General features: G+C 39.9%; 2 protein-coding genes across 3 annotated transcripts; one reads left to right on the top strand and one right to left on the bottom strand.

Moving 5' to 3' along the window:
• Window positions 1–552: 552 nt before the first annotated feature.
• setd6 (SET domain containing 6, protein lysine methyltransferase) lies at window positions 553–4,626 on the bottom strand. Its single transcript, XM_079346719.1, has 9 exons — window positions 4,347–4,626; window positions 3,895–3,975; window positions 3,667–3,811; window positions 3,431–3,572; window positions 2,818–3,012; window positions 2,547–2,694; window positions 2,111–2,291; window positions 1,158–1,294; window positions 553–1,021 (listed from the first exon to the last, which is right to left on the bottom strand). The coding sequence occupies exons 1-9, from the start codon at window positions 4,371–4,373 to the stop codon at window positions 686–688; spliced, it is 1,392 nt and encodes a 463-aa protein (XP_079202845.1). The 5' UTR covers window positions 4,374–4,626; the 3' UTR covers window positions 553–685.
• Window positions 4,627–9,554: 4,928 nt separating this feature from the next.
• On the top strand, window positions 9,555–19,374 carry bbs2 (Bardet-Biedl syndrome 2). 2 transcript variants are annotated; one of them, XM_079346211.1, is made up of 18 exons: window positions 9,555–9,635; window positions 10,251–10,384; window positions 10,611–10,838; window positions 11,248–11,373; window positions 11,769–11,831; window positions 11,957–12,034; window positions 12,249–12,353; window positions 12,626–12,712; window positions 12,811–12,946; window positions 13,413–13,552; window positions 14,194–14,314; window positions 14,405–14,576; window positions 14,688–14,817; window positions 14,994–15,110; window positions 15,346–15,483; window positions 15,700–15,812; window positions 16,331–16,479; window positions 17,233–19,374. In XM_079346211.1, the coding sequence occupies exons 2-18, from the start codon at window positions 10,268–10,270 to the stop codon at window positions 17,337–17,339; spliced, it is 2,127 nt and encodes a 708-aa protein (XP_079202337.1). In that variant the 5' UTR covers window positions 9,555–9,635; window positions 10,251–10,267; the 3' UTR covers window positions 17,340–19,374. The 2 variants fall into 2 exon arrangements, with proteins under 2 accessions (XP_079202337.1, XP_079202336.1); XM_079346210.1 differs by lacking the exon at window positions 9,555–9,635 and adding an exon at window positions 9,642–9,744.
• Window positions 19,375–20,685: the final 1,311 nt, after the last annotated feature.

Here is a 20,685-nt window from a genome sequence, read left to right on the forward strand (position 1 = left end):
CAAAGAGCAGGTACCCAGTAAGTATGTCACCAAGGTCAGAGTTCACTTCACCTTCAACCTTTGGGCTCAATCTAAAAGCTTTTTAGACTGAGGTCCACTCAAATGAACTCAGACACCCCAATAGCTGACTGACATGAAGGTGGCTTAGAGTAGGTCGTAAGTCTACACCAGAAAATGACCAGTATGAGTATCATTGTTTAGTATTGCAAAGAGGATATAAAGGGTGACAAAATCTGAGGAGTGCATATAGCAATAATGGCGCTCTGAGTTAACACCTGTTTACAGCGAGCGACATCTAATTGGCACACAATGTTTGTTTCATCTGGCTGCATCAAAACAGTGTGACCATTACACCCAGGCCTTCGTCTGATAGGTCAAATACTGAGCGAGAGTATAGCTGCTTTACATGCACACATTCATCATTTTGTGATGGTCTTTTTGTGAACACTAATTACAATAACGATGGAACTGCCACTCACTGTGCAGCTGTTGTGGATTGACTTTATATTCTGTTGTGTACAGATGAAAGAGACATCATACAAACATTGGTGTTTATTAAGCACATCATTGAAAACTATATAAGTTTTTTCTGTCCAAAACATCAGGACCACCTGGCTTTATTTTGGGACAGTTTTCCCCCGGATACAATAAAAACAACTCCTCCTGAGGTGCAGCTTCACTCAACTCATGACTTGGTGAGCTCCATCAGTCTGTACAGGATGCTCTTCTGTCCCCAGCGTACCTGCAGCGCTCTCTGCTGCCTGCTGCTCAGTCGTCCAACTGCTGCGTGCTCCTCTACCAGCGTCTGGTCACTGTCCACAACCTCCCCCTCCTTCTCTTCACTGTAAGACCTCACAGTAAGACGGGCTGCCTCATGAATCAGCCGTCTCCACGAAGCCTTTAATCCAGGGACACCGTCGTAAGAGAAAGCGTGAGAAATCTTCTCATCGTCCTCTTCATCTTCCTCCCATCCTTCATCGTCTTTGAACTCTGAGAACTCCTCCTTTGACATGCACAGGACCTAATGATACACCCAGGAAGACGTACCTTATAAATACAACCCCGACAAAATGGTCTTTTGTGTTTCCTGGTTTAAGCAGTGTAAAAACTTTGGATAGTATTGGATTAAAAAAAAAATCCTGAACGTCCGCCCTCACCTTGAGTGCAGTGTGCAGCTCTGTGTCTGTAAGGCAGCCCTGTTTGCCAAAGACAAAGGTCGCTTTTTCTTGCATTATCTGACACAGCATCTCCCACTTCTCCTCCACCAGCTGCCGGTCCAAGTCAGACTGAATACCTGGAACAGAAAAGGAAGAGTTTAAAAAAAAAAAAAAAGAGTCCCACAGCTTTTTTTAAACAAACCAAGTGTGCCCAAACTGTTAGAAATAGAGCTGTCTTGACGATGTAGCGCTTTGAACTGGTATCATATAACCTGGGGAAAAGGACAGTCTGCTGTGATCTTCTCACTGCGTTTAGCTCAACGCAGACAATCAATGGGTTTGAAGGTGGTGCAGCGCCCACTGCATCCTTTCTAAAAGGCCTTTAAAAAAAAGGCCAACATGGTATATTTAAGTCAGCTGAGGTAAGAGCAACTTTCAATACTTATTGGAGGAAGTGGAAACACCAAGGATTTACAGCTCCAGAATCAGAGCAGACCTAGACTCTTCTTCTACTGATCATTTGTGTTCAGAGTCCTTAAAAAAACAAAACAGGATCTGTTGAGAAAACGTCTTTGATAAAAAAAATAAAGACATGTATATCCCTGAGTGGTTTTCTAAATCCAAAAAACATGAACAAGTCAAAAAGCAAAACAAGATCTGCACACCAAAAAGATTTATTGAGGAGTGATGTTTCTAGCCAACATGCTCTTCTTTAGACTGAGGAGGTGTGGTCTGGGTGTAAAGATCTTGTTATACTTCTTTTTTTTTTTTTTTCCCCAAACTGCCCAACAAAGCTTTCAGCATCTCTCTGAGGTCAGGTGAGCCTCGATGACTAATCAGTGTCTTCACCTGGACTGGCAACAACAGGAAGTGGAGAGAGATGGAAACATAAGGAACATACACACTAGTGCTGTTTTTGTTTTGGTTGGTGTCGATGTGTCAACAACATTCACCTTGTGTGACCACTTTGTAGAGGTTGGTGATGGGGATGTCAGCTGTGTCGTTGCTGTTGCTTTGATACGACTCTGTGAAGCCGTACATGTGAAGCAGCTGCCAGTTGGCCATCTGTCCGTAGGTGTTAAATACCTCCTCCCCTTTATGAATGGGGCGCACGCAGACCATCTTTAGACTGTCCTGAGAACGATTGAGAGGGGAGAGCGCATAAGACGAGGACAGGAAGATTTTAAATGACAAAAAGAAAAAAAAACTGATAATGCTAATAAGTTAACTGGGCAGTTAATCGCAGTGTAGGTCTCAATGTTTAATAAACTCTTCATGATAAAAATACTTACAGTGATGAGCAGCTGTAAAGTCATCAACAAGGGGTCAAATCTAAACATCTGAACCATGAAGTAATCATTAGTATATAAAGTGGACGTGTCCTCTCACCGGTGTAAACTCTAGATTAGCATTGTGATTGGACACATGGTTGAGCATGTCTGCCATGGGAACCATCATAGGTGGGTTGGGGGCCTTCCCATTATCATCCTCCTCCTCCTCCTCATCATCATCATCTTCCTCCTGGGGCTCTTGGAAACTACAAAGAAGTGAGGGATTGATGAAAAGGACCAGAAGGATCAGAGGTGTGACTTTAGGATGAGAACAGTGGGAGACAAAGTTTTCAGATAGTTTGGAAATATTTCATTTTTGTCTCACTGACCTGTAAGCCATAACAAAAGCAACCAGAAGTGTGTACAGCTCCATTGTGTGTGTGTTTGGGTCCCAGAGATCAGGATGCTTTTTGATGAAAGGGAGGACAACGTCAGAGTATTCCTTCTGGATGTTAGCCAAGTCTGTGTCCACAGCCTCAGGAATACCTGTTCCCATCAACAGCCTGTCCCTCTCCTCCTTAGACCTGATCACATGAAATATACATTACTGTAACAGAAGTTTGAAATCCATGCCTCAGGATGACATACTATATATATATATATATATATTTTAATTAAAGTGGTAAACGGACCTTGTATAGTGCCTTTCTAGTTATCTGACTGCTTTAAGTGTTATTTACACCGCAGATTTCTTTTACACATTGATGGCAGAGACATATGGTATCCAATAGTATTAAATAATCCTTTCACACACACAATATAGCAGCTGGAGTAATAATTAGGGTGTCTCGTTCAAGGACATCTGCAGGAGCTGGGAATCAAACCCCTAACCTTCTGATTGAGAGACTACCAACTCTACCACTGAGCCACAGCTAACATGCTTGCAAGCACACTCGAAGACAAGAGATGAGCCTACATGTTGATTTAAGAAAGGGTCTTCACCAGAACATGGGATGGTCCAGTGTCTTGAAGTTGGTCCACAGTGAGAGGTAGGGTCTCCAGTGGGACTCTGGGGAGGTATACTCATACAACAGAGCCAGCAAAAGGGGAACCCAGCCGGATGAACCATCCAGAGATGACCTCTCTGTGAAGAGTGAAAGGAGAAACCAGTGAGGTTACATGCAGAGTTGTGATGCAGGCAGCTCCACTGGTTGGGAAAACTTCTTCCTAATTCTCACCTTTCAGTAGCAGGGCAGAGACCTTTGTTGTTCCCTGGTGAAGAAGAGCAGACCTGGGGATCGTAAACAAAACCTCCCCCTCCTCGATGTCCTCCTTCGCCAGCATGCCATATTCTGCCACAGTTCCTTCTTTGCTCACACACACCTACAGAGGGATAGACAACGTTGAACCATTGAAGGAGTCATGCTGAACGATCCAGCTTTAACATCCAGGTGGAGGTATCATACCTTATTGCTGAGAACCAATCCTACTCTGTGGCACCACTGCAGAAAGTTCGGCAGGGGACTGAGCTCCAAACCATCGTCTACCTGCAAAAACATACTCAACTAAGCATCACCACTGAAGAGCTGCATTTAGGTTTGCTAAGACAAGGTCGCCACACAAATCAGGCACTGTGAAAGCGTCCAAATCCAAATAAACAAGTACAAACACGTGTCAGATCGGGACTCTCGCTCACGTACAGTAGCACATCCCTACAACATGTTAATAGTTTAAGTAGACTAACAGTACATTTGGCATAAATGGCCTGAAACAGTAAACTAAGTTTTTACAGAACGTGTTCCTGCATGAGGCTTACTGTAAACTTGCACGTGTTGTTACGTAGCCTACATACAAATAGCTCAGGCAGTGACAAGATCTATTACAGAAAACAACAACAAATAAATAATTTGTTTTCAACCTTGTGTCGTTTGGCCTCTGTTGCCATCTTGTGAACGTTAATCCAGCCCCCTGGTGTTGAGAAAGGCTAACTAGCTCAAAGCTAACCTGAGCTGACTTGAGGACATGCGGACTGAACGAATGTTGGGTTAAATTGGACCCGGACGTAGACTTGTAGGCAAATTGGGATTTTTTTTTTCAAATGAACAAATGTCTCTATCCTCCACAAACACCATATTTAAATCATATATACACTTGATTTATAACTCATTTATATAACTGTATTAGAATTCAGTGTCTGTCTCTTTTGCCTTACAGACGCTGATTTGCCTTGCACTCCCTTCGCAGGTTTGCAGCTCTGTGTCATTCTCACCATGAACACTAGAGGGAGTCGTGCAGACAGCTGGAACCTCCCATCTGCCACATCACCAGTTTGACAGGTTGTGTACAAGTACGTGGATGTCTAAATCTGAAGTCAGCTGGCTCGTTGGTCTAGGGGTATGATTCTCGCTTTGGGTGCGAGAGGTCCCGGGTTCAAATCCCGGACGAGCCCTCCGTTTTAACCTGCTCTGTTAGAGGTCACCAAGGTCACTTGATGCTATCTACACCTGGTGGCATCATATCATGTCCCCCTGTGTATTTCAATCAGAAGTATGCTTGTATGTAACATACAGCAAAGGGCAGAGTTGATTGAGACCCACCTTCTCTGCTGAGAGTACAATGACCTCTGTGCATGAGGCGGGCAGCATAATTAACGACTAACATCACAGAATGAAAGATCTTTCACAACTAATGTTTCCGACCTCAGGCTGCACCTTAGCACTGGAAACAGGTACAATACCTTTACAAGGATGACTATAGAAGGCCCTGATTCCTAAAGAGGCGCATGGTGTTTTCTTTGTCTGTCTCAATGGAGGAGGGGGGAACTGACAAGATCAACAAACTATTTCTAAGCATCGAGAACTGTGGTTTCAAATCCTCTTTCATCAGAGCTTCCCCTCCTTGGAGCTGAGAAAAGCTTAGTCCCTGCAAGACACTGAAAAAAAGAGCTATGCACTGCTTTCAAAAATTAACATGTAAACATTTTCGTTGATGAAATTCTTTAAAATATGCCTACACACTCGTTCTTATACCAAAAAACATTTGTGTACATTTACCTGTAATATTTGAAAGAGGTTTTATTGAATATGTATCGGTACAAATCTCATTTCAACAACCTCAGAGCAGACTCTTGTCACCCTGAGGTCTCAGAAGCCAGCCCTATAGGTTCCAAATAATATAAAGGATACAAACATTTTCCTAAATAGAGAATAAAACTACATGGCAATTTAAATTTTAGATATAAAACTGCTGAGATGTATGTGCAAAGCAAACAGTATTCATGACCAATCTAAATAACAACTTCAACGAATGAATTGTCTCAAACACTCTAACTTTTCAAACTGTCCTCAGGATTTTCAAACATGCGAGACAACTCTATGGTGAATTCTGAGGGTTTCAGGGGTCAAGAGCTGCATGTCATGTCAAACTTTGGGCAGTAGAGGGTGCTCTTTGGCAACACTAAGTATCTGCCTTGTTGCTGCCACATCACCAGTGGGAAGTTTAACTGCATCTGGAGGACCAGGTTTGAAGACCTCTTTTTTCCTGTCTAGATGTGGCTCGTTGGTCTAGGGGTATGATTCTCGCTTAGGGTGCGAGAGGTCCCGGGTTCAAATCCCGGACGAGCCCTCCCTTTTTAAAAACCCAGGATTCACAGAACAAATACAGTGACACATGTAATATTGGAACTGGCCAATAGAGCCTATGCAGCTATTTGGTGAGAGCAATGTATGGATAAACTCGCCTAGCTGCTGCAACCAGGCCCCAGACCCCAGACCCAGGTGACCACAGGGAATAGATTGGTGGATGTATTGGCAGATTGGGAGATATTAATCATGATTCGTATCAATTTAACATTTTTAATTTCTCCTTTTATCTTTGTGTAAAAGCCATCAGGGGTTCAGTGATGAATATAAGGCATCAATATATTATTGGAACAGAATGCTCAGCATTTCATTTAGGCAAACAAGTGGGTCGACAAACAGCAGACATGGGCATGGACACCCCTCTTTGTCTGTTTTAATGTTACAATTTAATCTGGCAGACGCTTTTGTCCAAAGATAAGTAAATCTGAGAGAAAGACAACACAAGCAAGGATCTAAAAAAGAGGAAAACAAATGTGTCAACAAACAGCGTTAAGTTAGATCAGACACAGGTGTCGACAGGCAATGCACTAGATGTGGATGAAAGATTTTCTAACGGATGCTCTTAGGTTGAGCCAGCTGAGCCAGACTTACTGCCCCTTATCCTCAATAAAAGCAGTCCAAAGAGCAGAGTCCTCCACAGTTTAATCCCTTCCAAACATCAATGAGGAAAAGGAGCAGGGTTGAAAGTCTGAAGTTGTAAATCAGGACAGGACAGATTTTTTTTTCAGTACCATAAGGTACAACAGACTTCCTGAAAAGCTTTAAATAAACTTCTTCCTTTGCAAATAGAGAGAATTTTGACATAATGCTGCACGGTCTGGTACTTTATCAGCAGCAGCACAGAGAGAATAGACCTGCAGCCAATAGTGAAGACAGGATAGTGGATTATCGGCTTCAGTATCCCTAACCTGAGAGAGACATACTCTATCCATCGTTACAAAAGAGCCACCACAGCCCACACATCCCTGACAATACCGGAACCCAAAGATCGTTGGTCTTAAGTGCAATACTGCAGCATTTGAATATCAATCAATGTCATGGAACTTTATCGGACTAAATCACAGTGACTATTCTTAACTTGATCTATTTTTTATTTATTATTGTCTTCTTTTTAATCACCCCATAAAACTCACATTGAAAGACTTGCTGGCCTTATTCTCTAGACCTTTATATTGTTGAAGCAAAACAACACTTGCTGTCTTTTTTTAAATACATTTTTAGAGGGGATAAGAGAAATGATCAATTAAGATGTAATGAGAATCGTAATACTTGCCTTGCAAGAGTGTTCATAACAATATAATATCTTTGTACAACTTTTATGTTGTGTATCTGATTCCGAGGGATTACAGTTAAGATAAAGATCACAATTGTTTTTTTGACATAGGGACCTCCGTGTTTTTTACATTACACTGAAAAGTTCCCTTTGACTTTCTTTGGCTTTATAGTTACATGTTTAATTTCTTGACTTGAATGACTGCTGCTCACATTATTTCTGGTAAATGTGTGCATTCAAGTGATGTTGATGATGTTATTTGTCAACAAATATACTTGTGCAGGACCTAGATGTCACATTTATTGGGCGAGGTGTCAAATCCCAGAGTTTAAAAGAACAGAGGAATTAGTTTTTTGTTTGGGATTTGTCTGGATATGTTAATAGTTGCTAAAGGAAATGTCAAAGGCAAAAGTAAAAACACGAGGCTGCAAGATAGAAGTTACAAATCCTGTGTATTAACAGAAAGCTTGTATGTTTTTGTATGTTTTGTTAAAATTTCCCTAGCATACTTTTACTTTCAGACTATAGAAGCTAATTAGAACTCTATACTGTGTGAGTTAGATACAATACTATAACAAGATAAGTCACTGACCCTGTCACATTTCAAACAGTGTAGGCTATGGTGTATTTTTAAGGACACAATGTTAACACCTAACACTTTACAACACAAGAATACATATTTGTAATTATTTCAATTAGTCCAATAAGTCTAATTTTAGGTATAGCTATAGGTATATTTTTTAAGTATAGGTATAAAGGTATATTTTTAAAACCTGTAACCAACGTCTCCATCTGCTGTGCAAGCTCAACTCCTTCAGAGTGAGCAAGCCACTTTTGGAAACAGTTTTTAAGAATCTGATAGACTAGGGTATTCTAACCTTTAACATGGCAATGTGGTATGGTAATCTAAACAAAAAGGAAGAAACAAACTGCAAGGAATAGTAAACCTTGCCTCAAAAATCATAGGGACAAGACAGAAACAATTAAGTTGTAGTACGAGGAAGTGCTGAGGAAAAGAGCTGTCAAAATAGCAAACAATCCCTCCCATCCACTCAATAGGGAGTTTGAACTTCTCCCCTCTGGTAGACGATGTTACAAAGTGCCAAGGGCAAATCGTAATATTTTCAAAAAATCCTTTATTCCCAATGCAATTGGGGCACTGAACACCATGTCCCGTTGATGTGTTGTAGGCTAATGTAGCTGTCATTGCTGTCCTGCCTTTTGCCCTAAAGATGTCTGTGTGCAAGTGTTGTTGTTGTTGGTGTTCTGCTTGTTGTTTTTTATGAGACCAAAGACAGATTTCCACACCGTGGACAATAAATGAAACTAAATAATAAAGTCAACTTTCTGAAAAACATACACCATTAATTTCGTACTCTGCCAATTAGCTTAGTTTAGCTTAGCCTATCTTAGCTTCGTTGCTCAACACTACTGCCAGGTGAGTGTGACCAGAATCCGCGCTTGCAAGCCTTAAAATAATCATAATCATAAATACATATATTGCAATTATTGATTTATTTTCAGTTTTTATAATAAAATGTGCTTTTTTTCCTGATAGTTTACCTTTTTTTGCACATGTACTTTTATAGGCCTATACTACAGACCCCCTAGTATGCCTACACACTATTGTAAAAAAGAAAGATGAAATAAAGCATTAAAACAAATGTTTTTAAGTCTCCTGTCAATTCTATTTTGCAGGAAGTGAAAACTATTGGAGACAAATCATAAATGTTCTTCAAAGATGCTTTCCATTGTTTGAAAAGTAGGATCCAGTATTTTTCTCATCTGTGTTCATACTGAAAAATAGCTCTTTTAAAATATGTACTATATTAAGCACTTGATTTACATTTTTTTTTATTTTAAGAATAAGCACATTTTTACTTTGTGTGTTTTTTTTTGCCTATTTCCAGAGATGTTTAAAAATAGGACCGAAACAGAATAGTATTTAAGATTTGAGATATTTTACAAAGCAAAGGTAAAATGCTGACTAAAAGCAAGCAAGAGTTGTAACTATTTAAAGTTATGTATTTAAAATGTCTTATTTACATTTGCTTAAAGAAATCTATTGTACTATTGTTATGTGTTCTAGTTGTGTATTTATTGAATTTACTCCTTACCCAAAGGCCATACTCGGGACAAAAGTTGGAAATAAAGTCTCTGTGCAGCACATCACTTTCCAGTGCTGAGAGTAAATGTATTCGTTAAATTGTAAACTTCCTAATTTTTTTTTTTCTCTTTTTCTAGTTTAGACCCTTTTATTTCGAAAGGTCCAGCCGGAAACAGCTCTTGAAAGGTAATTACTGTGAGGTCTCACGTCTCTTCGACGTAACTGTGATTTGCAGCTAAGTTTAAAAGCTGGCTAGCTCATTTTTAACGAAATCTTACTCTGAATACGGGACCAGGTAAGAGTTGTTGGTACAGTTTCTTTAAAAAAAAGCGCTCTTGTATGTTTTATTCTCGTGTGGTTGTTGTAGTTTCCGGCGATATTAGAAATGTCCCCGTTAAGGTGAGCTCGTAATGCAAGACTTGCAAGGAATTTCAGGCAAATATAAGGAATTTTCCATTAACCAGAAGGATAATTACCGTACTTGTTAATGTCACAACGCTAATTCTAAATTTAATTGCGATTTGTGAGGCGTTTGTGTCGGATATTTCGTATTATTGTTACGCAAACGACAGGGAGATTAGCCCGACGGAAAGCTTTAGCTTCACACTGTTGCTAGGCAACATGACTCTCCACTGACTGCGTGTGGCAAAGCCTGTAATTACATTAGTGTTGTAAAATACCACATTATCTCTTCGTTACATGCACGACAACCTGTAGTTCAGATTTGATGGTTTGGTATCACAAACGATCAGAAATAATGAAGTGCCTCCTTCTGTCTTCTTTTTCTCTTGGCTGATTAAGGTCATACAGTGGGCGCTATGTTGGTCCCAATATTCACGCTGAAGCTGAACCATAAGATTAACCCTCGTATGGTAACTGTTGGGAAGTTTGATGGAGTCCACCCATGCCTTACTGCAGCCACACAGGCAGGAAAGGTGAGGAACATCAACACTTAAATTCCTCCTGTATTACTTTTGGGAAGGTGTCGTGAATGCAAAGAAGACTGCACAGCATGGTCGTCACTCTGTTTTTTTCTGGATTGTCTTTAGCTTTTCCCCATTACTGCACACAATTTTTCCATTTAAGGTTGACTTTCTGTATGTTACGTCAGACTTAAGTTTTTACTCAAGTCTTTGTCCTTGTTCTTATTTCGTTTTAAAGGTTTTCATTCACAACCCTCATGCTCGTGGTCAGAGACCCGTGGCTCATCGACTGAGTCAGAGCACTCAGGATTCGGACATCTCTCTGCTCAACATTAACCAGGCAGTCACTTGTCTAACAGCAGGGACACTGGGACCAAACACCACCGGAGACACACTGTTGGTGGGATCCCAGACCAACCTGCTGGCTTATAATGTCCATGACAACGCTGATATATTCTACAGAGAGGTGAGTGGAGCCGAGTGGGGAGGTGAACGCAAATGAGTCACTAAGAAAGATTTACACAACATGATAGATATCATCACTGAATAAATGTGTGACTTTTGTATTTACTTCTTTATGGATAGCTTTGTTCTTCAGGGTCCTCGGACTTTATTAAATACACAGAATGTTGTTGCTGTGTCAACTTGAAGTCAGGCATTTTCTTTGATAGTGACTTCAGGGTTAGCTTCCTAACCCTGACTCTTATCAGCAAATTTGAAGGAAAAATAAATACATTTGTTGTTTGTTTGTGTGGGTTTTTTTTTTATTATTTCTTTCTAAAAGCTTAAAAAAATGATTTCAACATATAGCTCACACTTATATAGTTGTACTTTGACAGACTGTGTTTCTGTTTCCTCTCTGAATCCGGTTGTAGGTTTCTGATGGGGCCAATGCCATTGTGCTGGGGAAACTAGGCGACATCCCGAATCCTCTTGCCATCATTGGAGGAAACTGTGCCTTACAAGGCTTTGACTACCAGGGCAATGACCATTTCTGGACAGTAAGAACAAAGACAAGGTTTTAATATTAGAAGATATCAAATCTTTCTTAAATTGTGTTTCATTAATAATAATAGATAACCGTATAGAACAACAAATAATAAGAGTGAGAGTCCATTAAACTAATGCTCCTAATTTTGTTGACAATATGAAGACATTTAAGTTCCACATTTAAAAAAATGATTTTATGATTGATGATGAGTGTTTTCATTATTTCATCAGTTTTATTTTTTAATATTTAACTTTTTTAAGACACTTACAAGTAAAAATTATTATCCCAATGGATGTACTCAAGCCTTTTAGGAATAAATGAGTCGAACAGTTATCTTTGCAAAGATCCTTAAATACAATTGAATGAATTTTTTGTATAAATAGCTCAACAAACATCTCTTTTTAGGTGACTGGAGATAATGTCAGATCTCTGGTGCTCTGCGACTTCACTGGGGATGGGAAAAATGAGGTAAGTCCTGACTGTCAGGCGGTCAGACACGCATGCTGTGTGGACACAGAATCGCCACTTTGTCTGAGTAACATGAAAAATCATTTTTACTAATATTGAAGTTTGATGTTGTTTTGTGTCTACAGCTCTTGGTAGGATCCGAGGACTTTGATATCCGAGTATTCAAGGAGGATGAGCTTGTGTCTGAGATGACAGAAAATGAGGTAAACGTGTTTTCACAGTATTCTGTAGGTACAAAGAAAATGATCGAAACTGGCAGCATTTATTTTACTATATTTATTTTACATCGGGTATTTACAGTGTCATTTGGAACTGTCATTGTTCTGTTGCTGCTTTATATTGTGTTGTGTTTGTCTTGGATGTGCTTGATCAGAGTAATATTTGTGACAAGTTTGCTCTCCGTCCTTCTCCACACAGACAGTAACGTCTCTGTGCCACATGCACGGCAGCAGGTTTGGCTATGCTCTGGCTAATGGAACAGTGGGAGTTTATGACCGCACCGCCCGTTACTGGAGGATTAAGGTATTGCTATTGTGCATGATAATACTGATATCGGAAAAAAAAGGGTTTACCTTAGAATAATGCTACTCTAAGAACAGACCTGAGAAATAACAATTCAAGTGTAAGTTGCAATATTTGCACAGCATTGCCAAGCATTAGCATTTCCCTCTGAAAGTTGTGATTGATAGAAGTATTTTTGTCTGTATCTCTTATCATACTTCTAGAGAGGTTAAGGTCTTAAATTGCCATTTCACAAAAACCAGTAACTTCAAAGTGTCCTCTTATCCACTTAGTCTAAGAATCATGCAATGAGCATCCACGCCTTTGACCTGAATGCTGATGGCGTGGTGGAGCTGATCACTGGCTGGTCCAATGGAAAGGTAAGTAAACAGTTTAGAAGGCACAAAGGCTCATTAATTACTTTCCTTATGTCAAGCTGGTCTTCAAAAGTCTTTCTTCTTATTCCCTTTTTGTTTAGATTGATGCACGCAGCGACCGCACAGGCGAGGTGATTTTCAAAGACAACTTCTCCTCATCTGTGGCCGGAGTGGTGGAGGGGGACTACAGACTGGACGGAGAGAAACAACTTATCTGCACCTCTATAGACGGAGAGGGTAGGCTGTTTGGTGTACCTGACTGTATGGTTTCTATTTTAAGAAGTCAACTTGGAACTGGTTGAGTTTGGACCAATAAGTTCCTTTTAATGAATATTTTATTTATGACTGTTGTATTGTTTATTATCGCTCTGTGTGTGTGTGTGTGTGTGTGTTCATGAATGGTGAAACTTTTTTAAAGATAAATTAGCCAAAATACATCCACACTTGACTACGTAGACTAGTACTAGCTGCAAAGAACCATGATCATTAAATTATTGAATTGAGCTTTCATCTAGTAGAAGATATAATGTAACCTTCTTAATTAATGTGATGATGTCAAAATATGTTAAATAATGAAAACCTTTATGTCAGCCTCAGCTGTAACTTGAAGCTTAACTCAGACAAAGCTTGCAAACCTTTTTTACACATTTGTTTAACATTGACTTGAGGTTGGATTCATCTTGTAAATGTGTTTATGTTGTAGTCCGGGGTTACCTGCCAGCCAGTAAGGACCTAAAGGGGAATCTTATGGACACCAGTTCCGAACAGGACCTCATTAGAGAGCTCAGCCAACGAAGACAAAATCTGTTACTGGAGCTTCGCAACTATGATGAGAATGCCAAGGTACATTATCTTCATTAGGGCTTCACTTTAACTCCATCATTCCTCTTCCAAACTTACAAAATAGAGCTTGAAAAACAGAGGCATTGCATCTACTTATTTATATATAAATGGGATAAATACAAGAGAGTCAGAGATCTTGACCAGATCTATTTAAAAAAAATAAAATCCACATTTTCCATTTCTATTCATTCAACCTTAAATCCAAGATTTTGCAAAACTGCACAGAATGCATTGCATTCAACATGTTTGTAGAGCTAACAGTGGAGGTTATTTTATCCATTACTAGTTAAATTGTCTGTACAATGAAGAAAATACTTTCTAATTTCTATATCACTTTAGTAGCTGATTGCTACCTGATTGTCTTACTTTAACTTTTTTTTTGCACTAAGCTCTATGGTTGACAGAGTTACTGATGTTACTTTTGGTTATCCTTATCTAACTGTTTGTCTGTCTGTCTGGTTTCATATTTTATAATGTTTCTGTTTGTTAAGGAGATGGTAAACGTCCCTTCAACTCTTGCAATCAAATAAAAAGACTACAAATACCATGAAAGACAACCCATCATGACAGGAATCTGAATTTAAATTGTTCTGCATTTCTTTTATGTGCTAACATCAATAGAAACTGTGCCATTGTTTCAGGGTGTGTCGGAGACTAACAGTGTCATACCAGCAAACACTCAGCTCCAGACGGCACTGTCAGTAAGACCTGCTACAGAAGCCCAGAAGGCTCATGTCGAGCTCAGCATTTCAACACCAAATGGTACAGTGTTTTAGCACTTCAGTTAAGAATTTCACACGTTAGGGACCAAGTTCATATTAACAAGTCTGTTGATCTGTGTTTCCTCTCCAGAAACTATCATCCGTGCAGTGCTCATCTTTGCAGAGGGGATCTTTGAGGGCGAGAGTCATGTTGTCCACCCCAGCGCCCAAAATCTGTCAGGTTGTATCCGGGTCCCCATTGTCCCCCCCAAAGATATACCAGTAGACCTGCACATCAAAGCCTTTGTTGGAGGAAAAACGAGGTAAGATGTGTGTGAGTAGGTCAAGCATGTGTGTTGTCACTTGATCATTATATTATTATCCGCTCTCCAAACACACAGTTTATCTGCAGCTGATTTTTTTGTCATCTGCAGCACCCAATTCCACGTGTTTGAAATCACACGCCAGCTGCCCCGATTCTCCATGTACGACATCTCAGTCGACTCCACGAATACTGAGCCAACTGGAAGGGTCACCTTCAGCATCAATGACCGACCACAGCGGGTAGGATTTCAGACCGCTATAATAGACATTATACTGCAATGTGATTCTGATCAGTCCTGTCAAATATTTAAGGCTATAAAAGTTGGAAAGACTTGATCTCTGTTGACATATAATTGATCTCCTCTCTACAGGAATCTGTATTGATTATTTGCACACATGTGCATTTGTGTCTATAGGTGGTGATGTGGCTGAACCAGAACTTCTTGCTTCCAGAGGGAGTAGACAGTCCCAACATCAGTTTTAATTCTCTAAGAGGAGGTGGACTTCTGTCCATCAGCATCAGCAACGGACAGGTACAACACACAAACACATCACCATTCTGTTGATATAAAACCTTGTGTGACACTCTGTATGCTAGCTTCAACTTAACAGGACAAGAGAATCAGTTTACTTCAGCCTTATGGCTCAAAACATCAAGACACTTTTTTTGTACTTGTAAAGTTAAAAGTGACTGTGATATTAAAGTTTACTTCACTTTATAAGGGTATGCAAAACATAAATAGTTAAGATGCAATGTCTCCCCCTAAGGTCACTGTGAGAACAGATGACATTGACCTGGCAGGAGACCTGGTCCAATCACTGGCATCCTTCCTGGGCATTGAGGACTTATCAGCAGAAGCGGACTTCCCAGGATACTTTGAGGAGCTCCGCACTACGCTCACTGAGGTTTGGACATTTACAGAAGAAAACCTCGACTGTGTTTTGTTCCTTTAAAACTCCAACATGAAATACCGTTACGCATGCCTTAATGTGGACTTCCTGATTTTAGAGAATAATCATTGAGTGGTTACAATTTAATTTCCAGTCATTACATGATTCTACATAACAGACATGTTACAGTAGATACGACTTACTATAGATTCTTTATTATCTGTATGCCAGGTGGATGAGTTCCACTCTGTCCATCAGAAGTTAACTGCAGCTATGGCCGACCACTCCAACTACATCAGGAACATGCTCGTGCAAGCAGAGGATGCTCGCCTTTTGAATGAAATGTGAGTAACCTGCAAATGTACAGCCTTACTCACAAACAGTATTTTGATCTAATCTCTTCCAAACAAGCAGAGAGCTAACAGAGGGACCCATTATACATCATTTCAGCAGACATGTTTCATTTTATAGTCAACTGTTAATTAATAACAGCTCGGTTGGCTATCAGCTCTATAGGCCTGCTACCTCATGAGTTATGTTATTCTGCAGGCTTATTTTAAGGGCATGAAAATGATAAAGTCATCATCAATGGTATTAGTTCCACATGTTTTTCTTCTGCTTTGTTAAGTCTCTTGTAAAGAACGTCTGCTGTTTTGACTTCTGAGGCGAGGAACAATTTCTCTCAGTTGCCAGTTTATTAGATACATCTGGCTCAAACTACTGAATCCTCCTCTGACATTGTTGTTACAGTAACTGCTCCTATAACGGTTGTAATGTAATTTAAACCTTCGATCACAGGACTTAACTCAATGTGAGTCTTTCTCTCTGGTTGTTCTTCTAATTTCTCTTCTTCCCTCTGTAGGACAACGATGAAGAAGCGTTACAGAGAGCTGTACGATCTAAACAGGGATCTGATCAATGAGTACAAAATCCGTTCTAACAACCATAATGCATTACTGGCCTGCCTCAAGTCTGTCAATCAGGCCATTCAGCGGGCAGGGAGACTCCGAGGTAGGTTTGTATGTGCAGAAATGTGTGTAGAGAGAGGATGTGTCTGTCCGGGACGGTCTGTGACCACAGTGTTTACTGTGTTTGGGTATTTAGAGATGTAGTCCATGTTTAGTCTTGTAACCCTGTAAGCTTTTCACATTTTTAAAGCTTTGCCAATGTGAGCCAGGGATCTTCAGCTCTTTTAAATGCTTGCATTTAAAGCAGCCCTTTGACTATTAAAACCTTTTTTTATCATCTAATGTGTCTTATTAATATTATTAGTTAATTAAGTTTAAGTTATTTTAATGCTTCTTCTTTTAGAATAGTTGGAGACACACCCAGCTAACAGACCAGAAGCTTCTGATTGGTGTCTCCTATAAAGTATTCTGGATGTGTAGAATATTGATAGTATCGGGGTGAAGACAGTAATTGTTTGTCTTTTCCTGATCTGGCTCTCGCAGAATTTCAGGAGGAAACCTTGTGCATTTCAAACATTAACAGCATCCATTTTCAATCACCTTTCTGAATTTATTTAGGCCACATAAGGCAGAAAAACACAGGCTTTTATTTTGTCCAACACTGTTTTGCGAATTATCCCAAAAGCTCATTAAGGTTATTTATGGGAGATCCTTAAAAGAGAAAAACGGGTGTATTAATATGGATTCAAGACCAAATAATAATGAACATAATATTGTCAGCCTCTAAGTGATGTAACGTCTTACAAGCAGCCTTGTCTCCTAATTTCCTTCTGTTGCTGTTCTTCCTTCTCTTCAGTGGGTAAGCCCAAGAACCAAGTGATCTCTGCCTGTCGAGACGCCATCAAGAGCAATAATGTCAACTCACTCTTCAGGATCATGAGAGCTGGCACTGCATCGTCCTGAGGGTGGAGGATGTTTGACAATGCAGGAATGGACACAAAGATTAAGGGACCAGAGATGGACATAAACACAACCGATCAGCTCTTTAATGTTGGACTAACTCTTCACAAACGTGGCGCCTGCACAGCCTTTTCAGCACAATGATGAGACCAAAACCACACATGGAGCAGAAGTCCCTAAGACTGGAGGGTGGCAACAAAGTAGTAACCTTTAACCGTCTTACTTCATGATTTAGGTATAACCAGCAGCCAGGTTTGTTTGTCTCTATAAAGAGATATCTGCATGAAAGTGCAGCTCACAATCTGTTCTAAATCAAACGTTTCATCTTGAGCAGCAAATCCGCCTGGCGCTGTGTCAAAGCCATTAATTTAGATTATCTGACTGCCTGAAATGCATCAGCATGATCACCTGACTTCCTTTCAACAAACAAGTATCTTGAAAGTTGTTCTCTTCTCCTCTTAAAGGTCACATATTATGCAGAATACACTTTACCATGTTTCTCTGTTATTTCGAAAATTTTCGATTATGAGAACAGCCCATCCTCTCCTTCTTTTGCCTGCTCCACTTTTCAGAAAATGTGTGCTCAAACAGGCCGTTTGGAGATTTCCCTTCATGACATTCACAGAGGGCAGTAACTCTTCCCCCAGACAGGTGACACTCCCACAGCTAGGTGTTAGTTCTTCGTCTGCCTTCTCACCGTAAACAATAAGGCATGGTTCAAGAAAGCCACCCGAGCCCTTCCAGAGAGGTGCGTGGTCAGACACAGCTCATTTACATATTTAAAGCTACAGACACAGAAACAGCCTGTTCTGAGCAGGGCTGAAATAAAGAGGTTTATAGACATCAAATATGGGATCAGACAGCAGACAGGGGACCGCTAAGACTTATTTAAACTTACTGAAAAGGAGGATAATATGTGACCTTTAACAAAGCCTCCATTTTTTTTCTATTTCTATTTAAGAAATCTGAGTCATGATGATTATATTTCTGCAAATATAAGATCTAAATGCAAGTAATATATTTTTGGGCTCACACCACTAAAGAAAGGCAGAATGAAGCCTTTGTTCATCTGCTGTTGAACTAAGACTCACAAGAAACAAAACCAGGACTACTTCAGTCTTGGCTGGAAGTCTTTTAAGCCAAACTGCAATTACCAACAAACTGGCATCCGTTCCCAGAGGAAATTTAAAGTCATCGGACAGCGATAGACAAGGATTGCAGATGGTTTCCAGATGTTGATCTGTTTGTTTGGAAATGTTGGATTTAAATCTGTGACATATTCGCTTCATCAATGTAAGAGTAAGTGTAGGAGTCATTTCCCCTCACATGAGTGACACAACTGATACTAGAGTTCAGCTGGACCACAGTAAAGTAGGGAGCGAAGGCTTTCCTTTCACTGATAATCCAAATCAATGGGACTGAAACATATTGATCCATAAGGTTCAGCATAATGCTGCCGTCTAAAATAATGCAAAACACAAACTTTCTTCAGTACCTCAAATACACTGTTAGCGTCATAGGTAAAAGTTACATCTAATGTCCTTTGAATGTTCTAGAAATGTCCCAGATCATGTTGCACAATAATTGTCAAAGAGTTGTTTAAACTAAAGAAAACTGATCCAGACTATCTGTTTTTTTTCCACAATCACACATGGGGTTTGAGGAAACAAACCATGATCTTCTGCACTGGCACTGTGACTGTTTAAATCAGTGTGTACGCAGTGATGTTTAGAGAGAGTACAGCTGGAGCGAGACAGAGAGCAGCCTTCTCTCAGATAAAGAGTCATGCCATTGATGTCGACGGTGGCCCTGATTCGTCTGTATCACAGCTCACTCAGACTCAGGTCTCTGCTTCCGGCTGTTCTGTGTTTTGTGTGGTGTTTGTAGCCAAAGAGAACTATTTTGATTAACTCATGCCACAGAGGACCAATGCTGTGTGTTTCACTTGTTTACCTTTTTGTAGACTGTATATGAATATTGTAAATGTATATTTGTGTTTGTGGCAGGAATGCTTAATAAATTAACTTATGTTTTAAAAGCAGGTTGATTTTGTTGCAGGAAGTTGAGACAGCTGTTCATTCCAAGTATTCCTTTGGATTTATATTTAGAGGCAAGAATAGGTGTGTATTCAAGCAGAGAGGCAGCCGATTGTTCGGTTTCCTTTTTTTTTTTCATACTGGACATCTTCTGTATAAGGCTGTGAATGCATCTGTCAATCTGCAGAACAGATGTTAAGTACTCTCAGCCAAGTTTCCCCAAGGCCAACAAGTCATGTACACTAATATTTTATCCTTATGTTTATAAGTGTGATCTAACTCACGACTCACAGCTGCTTCATGTCAGCTGTCACTGAGCAAGTGAGCCTCAGCTATCAGAGGTTTTAGAAGTTGTATTGTGTTAGAGAAATATGTGAGAAGTCTCTGGTGTTTGAAGTGTCACATTTAGCATTTTCGAGAAGACAGCGCCTCATGACAAAAAGACATTTGAATAAATGTTGCATGTGTCATGCTATTATTTTGAAATTTCAGGATAGAACGAAGAACTTCCTGTATGATTCATATCAGCATGTTACAATTTTTCATTTTTATTTTGATACATTTCATTTCATTTATTTATTTGAACAGGGGCAGTGTACAATATACATTAACCTCAAAAAGGACAGATGCATTGTACCAGGTTGTAGCACTTTTTTCTACATTTTTCCACCTGCAGTCCCTGGGCAAGCTGTTGTTAACATACAAAGTATGTACACTCCAAAGCATTACATTGCATTTAAAACTTTCACATACACACTAATTACATTACATTGTGGGAGCAGGCTTGTTTTAAAAGAAGCCATTTTTTGGCCTGGTGTCAAAAAGTGTTGAAATGTACACATGTGGTCAGCTCTGTTGGCAACTTATTCCACTCTCTGATGGCCACACTGGAGAAAGCTGAGCTGCTGAATGCTGTTTTACACTGAGGAATCCTACACTGGCCTCGAACCGTCGACCGAGTGGTTCGAGATGTGATTTCTGATACATATTTGACATAACTCCACAGTGACAACGGTTTTTTAAAATCTACTCAGACACATTGGTCGTACTATTGGTAATAGTCAAAGTAATAACGGAATGATTTAATGAAAAATGTGACTCCCAGTTTGAACATGGTAAATGGACTTGAGCTTGTGTAGCTCTTTTGTTATTACCTTCCCATTCATACACACGACACCAACCACTAAAGCCTAGTTTATAGGGTTCATAATTTTGCCTCCTAATCTGACATGTAACTGCAGGAGCTGGGGATTGAACCCCTGATTGATCCACAGCTATGTCTGCTACATACACAATAAGGTATATTATTTTGG

This window comes from Symphodus melops (genome assembly GCF_947650265.1).
Source record: "Symphodus melops genome assembly, chromosome: 6".
Lineage (NCBI taxonomy): Eukaryota > Metazoa > Chordata > Actinopteri > Labriformes > Labridae > Symphodus > Symphodus melops.

What these genes read in the sequence shown, in the direction of transcription:
- setd6 (XM_079346719.1), bottom strand. Translation starts at nt 4,373, where the DNA reads ATGGCAACAGAGGCCAAACGACACAAG. An exon ending in GCTTTTGTTATGGCTTACAG is followed by an intron (nt 2,695 to 2,817) that starts GTCAGTGAGACA and finishes ACTTCTTTGTAG; the next exon opens with TTTCCAAGAGCCCCAGGAGG. An exon ending in CTAATCTAGAGTTTACACCG is followed by an intron (nt 2,292 to 2,546) that starts GTGAGAGGACAC and finishes AATCGTTCTCAG; the next exon opens with GACAGTCTAAAGATGGTCTG.
- bbs2 (XM_079346211.1), top strand. Translation starts at nt 10,268, where the DNA reads ATGTTGGTCCCAATATTCACGCTGAAGCTGAACCATAAGATTAACCCT. An exon ending in GCAATGACCATTTCTGGACA is followed by an intron (nt 11,374 to 11,768) that starts GTAAGAACAAAG and finishes ATCTCTTTTTAG; the next exon opens with GTGACTGGAGATAATGTCAG. An exon ending in CAGCATTTCAACACCAAATG is followed by an intron (nt 14,315 to 14,404) that starts GTACAGTGTTTT and finishes TTTCCTCTCCAG; the next exon opens with AAACTATCATCCGTGCAGTG.